General features: G+C 39.6%; 1 protein-coding gene across 1 annotated transcript; it reads right to left on the bottom strand.

Moving 5' to 3' along the window:
* Positions 1–2070: 2070 nt before the first annotated feature.
* Positions 2071–2493, bottom strand: LOC147474574 (factor of DNA methylation 4-like). Its single transcript, XM_086585119.1, has one exon. It carries the CDS (start codon positions 2491–2493, stop codon positions 2071–2073), a length of 423 nt encoding a protein of 140 aa, XP_086441245.1.
* Positions 2494–5272: the final 2779 nt, after the last annotated feature.

Below are 5272 nucleotides of genomic sequence, written 5' to 3'. Positions count from 1 at the left end.
TGAGCAATGATTGTTCATACCAACTGATACCTACTAGGGTATGAACAAAGCGTGTTCATCCCCATTGGAGCTATGAACAATGGATGTTCATATCTCATTGGAGCAGTAACCGAATTGAAAGTATGCATTCCTCTTTGAAGAGGCATTTGCGTTCTAGCAATAATGATAACTTCTGCCAAAACTTTAATTTGATTAATAATCTCCTGACAAACCAAGTGACAGAAATTGAAAGTTCTTTTAATAGGAGCTTGAATCTCTGGGATCATCGTTACAAACAAAACACATATGTGCAACTTAGAGGGTACATTTCTAGAGATGCATTGGATTTGATAGCAAAAGAGCTAATAAGGTCTGTTAGAGTTGGGACAGATGAAATTCGTTGTCGTTGTGTTTACAAGAGTATGTATGGGCTTCCTTGTGCGCATGAGTTATGTGAAATTGTTCTAATTGGTAGGGAAGCATCCCCTTATCTTTGATACACCCTAGGTGGAGACAACTTAGTAGCACTCCGATTGATCTTCCTAATGGGTCCTTTGATATTCAGCCCGAGCTTGCACAGATTCAGAAGAAGTTTCAGTCGCTCTCAGATGAACAAAAGGTTTTGATGCTGAAAAAGTGTGTAGAACTAGGTGATCCAAAGGCAACTTTTAGGCGAGAGCCTCGGGTCAACACCAATGTGAGGGGTAGGCCACCTGGAATAAAAATTGGTGTGAAGACTTGTAAAGATAAAAGGGACACAAAGAGAGAGCCTTCAGCTTTCGAGTATGCACAAACAATTGAGGAACAAATTGTAACTCAAGAAAGCAAGAATAGTAAAGCCAAGAAGTTGGTACCATGTAAAAGAAAACCAAGAAGAACTCATATTCAAGTGTTTGTATATTTACCTGAAATTGGGTCTAATTGGGATGATGGGCTATGTGACTTAAATCCATTGAGACGAGACTTCATTGTGGATTGGCAAGATGTTGAACCGAATGGACATTGTGGATTTAGCGCGATTGCACAATGCTTAGGGTCTAATGGAGGTGATGCATGGATTACTGTGAGGGCTCTTATGTTGACAAAGTTGATTTCCCATGAGGCAAATTATACTTCAATGATGGGTGGAGAAGAACAAAAAGAAGCGATCAAGACAAATCTACGATGTACAGTTCCATATACGATGAACCCTAAAGAATGGTTTGAACTTCCCTCAATGGGATTTTTAGCCGCTAATACTTTTCAGTGTGTCCTTGTCATCATTGGAGAGAAAGAATGTATGTCATACTTTCCTTTGTGGACTGCTCCCTCGATCCAACTCGTGTCCGGATAAGCGGCAATAGGCCACATTGGAGGAGGCACACATTTTGTGAAACTTCGTGCTTGAAGATGATAGTCCTATTCTGCCACTTGCTCCGTGGTGGGAGTCATTTGCATGGACGAAGCTTGGGATTGGGCAACTATAATCGAACCAAGGATCGTGAAGTGGTATAAAAGGGTTCCAAAAATGTTATGGATTTAGACCTTTCAAGAACTATCCTTGTCTTGACGGGTTTTTGGCTTTAATATCTATTTTGTGTATGTGTATATACTGTCATAAATTGCAGAATGTATTAGAATATGTCAGAAATGGTATTAACTAGTTTTTGTTAAGTGCTCTGTAAATAGCATTAGAATGCAAGAATATGGTAAGTGCTTTGTCGGTTTAAGGTAGGAACCAAAGGCGTATCGAGGTTCAGGCGGTGAGCTTTATCACTTGTGTTGTGACAAAAGAACACCAAATGCCTTTTACAAAGACAAAGTGAACGAGGGACCCATGGGTTCTAGAACAAGCTATCTTAATTCGTAATAAGAATTCAGGACTGGCGAACTAGCAAGGATTTTCCTGTCATACAGTAAATGCAAAGAGATTTTTTTTTCTCTTGTAAACATAAGTCAGAGTATGTTTATGATGCTCTGCAGTGTACTCTGAATCCTGTTTTTATAGATAATTTTGGCACTTGTTTGAACTTGCATTAATTTAGTGAATTGGCAATGGAACGAGCAACCCAGAGTCCAATACACATCTTAATCTCTGACAAATGTTTTTAATCACGTTTTGCACAAACTTTTGTTTTTCAAACATTCTCTTATAACATTTTTTATAAAGTTTGGGATATCATATGTAGCAATGACTTCATGGTTTTCCTTGAAGTTCCATAGCTCCTCTACCACATAATGACCACTAGGATTACATTCATTCAGCTCCTTCAGAGAAGTACACCCGATTTCGTAGACCTCAGAGCCAAAATCTTCGTTGAGACCATTCAGCTTCTTATCCTCTTCATCGATTACTAACTCATGTTCCTCTTCCTCATCCGTACCGCAGTGAACAACTTTAAACGGATACCAATTAGAGTCTCCCAAACGAGCTTGCCATAAAGAACAAAGTTGAGCTGCTTTGTCATCAGCAATATTAGAAGGATATTTTCGATAACGTGCTATTCGAAATGGTTTAATGTCTAGATCACCCATATGCTTCACTCCAAACTCAATACATCCCAAAATTCCCAACAATACTCTTCTCAGGCTCCAAACTCAATTATGCCTCAATCTTATACGACACCGAAGGCGGTACCCAATCGCTCACACCGAAAACATAAGCCCCAATTCCGCTTTGACTTGACTTAAACCCACCGTCGGCCACTAACGACCCTTTCACCACCGCTTTTCCGTGATATCTCACTTCCATTTTCTTCATAATCTCAGGTTCACCCCATACATCTAAATAAACTCAACCAGTTTCCACATAAATTGACATAACCGGCTCACTATAAAGACGAACTGGTCCAACACAGTTTAAAACAAATTGCTTGGATTTATTAAAAAGGTTTAAAGTGAAGATGGGTATGAAATGTCTGCTTTGATTATGGAAACGGAAGATGGGGTAGTGGATTTTGCTGATCATCACGCCCAGGTGAGTGTTTGGGCTAGTTTTGATGGGTTTTGATCACTGAATATTGGACATGACGGCTCGAATAGTAGTGAGCTGTTATTAGAACTTGACGGCTAGAAGTTTGAAATCGGGTCCCCACAGACGGCGCCATTTGTTACAACCACATTACCGCCAATCTCGATAATGCTCTAACTTTATTCAAATTCACTCTATATTTTGGATCGGCTGCACCAATTCGGTTGCCTACGTACCCATCTCGGGATCAAGCCGCCGTAGTTCACCTATCTCTCCTCACCCTTCTATGCCTCCATTGATTGCCCCCCTTCTTTCTTCCTCCCTCCTTTTCTTTTTATATCCCTATCTTAGGTTTTACTCATGGGGCATAGTATGGTCCTGGGCCTATTCTCTGGGCCCAATACATACTATGGTATGGGCCTTATCTCTTGGGCCAGTACTTATGTGATGCATCCCTGAATATGGCTACTACAGGTAATGTAGTGAATACAATTTGTCCAACTAATACATCCTCGGTTCACTCCACAACCTGTTGTGGTAATCATGTAGAACCCTAAGTTCTAATTTCTCAGTAGCATTGTTCTCCTCACCCCAGATACTGAACATAATAGCAATAGTACCACTAAACTGAAACAGTTTGTACGACTTTGGTGGGGATTTAGTCTGCGGTAGCCCAATCCTCGTCCAAGATTCAAGGGCAATGTTAAATACCAATATGCCTGCATCAAAAAGAGACTAGCCGTTCATATTCCTACATGTGCCACGCACGCACGAAACATACTAACGTCCCTCAGCTCTAAAATAGAGGACACTTCATACGTTTTAAAATAGAGGACCCTTCAGCTTATAGACGCTCACTCAGGCTTACATATTACTTAGCCTCACCCACTCTTATCAAGGGTCGCATACAAGGCCAGACAATTACAGCAAGATAAGGAATGTCACATTCAAAGCATCAGGAAACCAAGCAAAAAGAAGAAACATACATTTAGCAAAACAAAGGAACGAACTCGACGGCCAAGCTCAAAGCTCAAGCCCCAGTTTGTCTATTAACCGAGCTGCTGAGTCTACTCAGGAAATCCAACCTATATGAAGTGTATAAATACACACTATAGTATTAGTGTATAAATATACTATAGTATTAGTATTATTAATATCCAAAAACAGTTATGAACAAATATTGTTCATACCACTAAACTGGTTATGAACAATCATTGTTCATACCCCCAAATAGGAATGAACACTGAATGTTCATAGTCCAATAAGAGTATGAACATTGATTGTTCATGGTCCAAATTTCAAACACTAATTGTTGATGCTGAACTTTATCAGGTAATTGTTGATGTCGAAGGTATAACAGATGATGAAATAGCATTGCCGCAGAACATATCCAGTGGCGTTGTACCCTCTGATCAAGAAATGATTGTCCAGCCTATGACTGAAGATGATGAGGCCATGTCAATAAAGACTCGAGAACCAAATTTGAGGGAGAAGGTCAACGCACTCGAACAAGACCTTCTGTTGTGCAAAGAAGAAAATGAACAATTGAAGAAAGAGTTGAGGGAGAAGGTCAACACACTTGAACAAGAACTTCTTTTGTGCAAAGAAGAAAATGAAAAGTTGAAGGAAGAGTTGGAAAAGAAGGTCAACACACTCGAACAAGACCTTCTGTTGTGCAAAGAAGAAAATGAAAAGTTGAAGGAAGAGTTGAGGGAGAAGGTCAACACACTCGAACAAGACCTTCTGTTGTGCAAAGAAGAAAATGAAAAGTTCAAGGAAGAGTTGAGGGAGAAGGTCAACACACTCGAACAAGAACTTCTGTTGTGCAAAGAAGAAAATGAAAAGTTCAAGGAAGAGTTAAAAAAGAAGGACCAGCAAGAGTGGGAAAAGCAAACCATTGACATCAAGAATGTAAGTCCTCCTCACATTGCTCCTACTATATAAGTTTTAATTAATACATTTAATTATAAAGCCCTAATTATATAGCTTAATTATATACCTATCTTTTTCACCTAATATTAACAGGGCCAACAAGCTGATATTGTAACGGTTAAGGGAATGGATGTGGATGAAAAGGGTGATGATGCTGACAAGCGTGAGGCTGATTGTGGAATTACCGAGAGACAATTTCTCACCAAAAAGAAAGAGCTCGAATCGGAGAATATGGAAGGCTTGCTCATTGAAAGACCACTGATCAGTAAAACTTCTCATTCTTGATGTCAATGGTTTGCTTCTTCACATAGGTAACAAGTTTGACCTTCCTTCAAATTGTATTGCTGACAAGTTCATTTATGGAAAGGCAATATGTAAGAGGCCATCCCCGTGTTGATTTCCTGAAGTTTT

This window comes from Coptis chinensis, chromosome 9, assembly GCF_015680905.1.
Source record: "Coptis chinensis isolate HL-2020 chromosome 9, ASM1568090v1, whole genome shotgun sequence".
In the NCBI taxonomy this organism is placed as follows: domain Eukaryota; kingdom Viridiplantae; phylum Streptophyta; class Magnoliopsida; order Ranunculales; family Ranunculaceae; genus Coptis; species Coptis chinensis.
The sequence above is the reverse complement of the archived record's forward strand: the minus strand, read 5'-3'. Positions and strand labels throughout refer to the sequence as shown.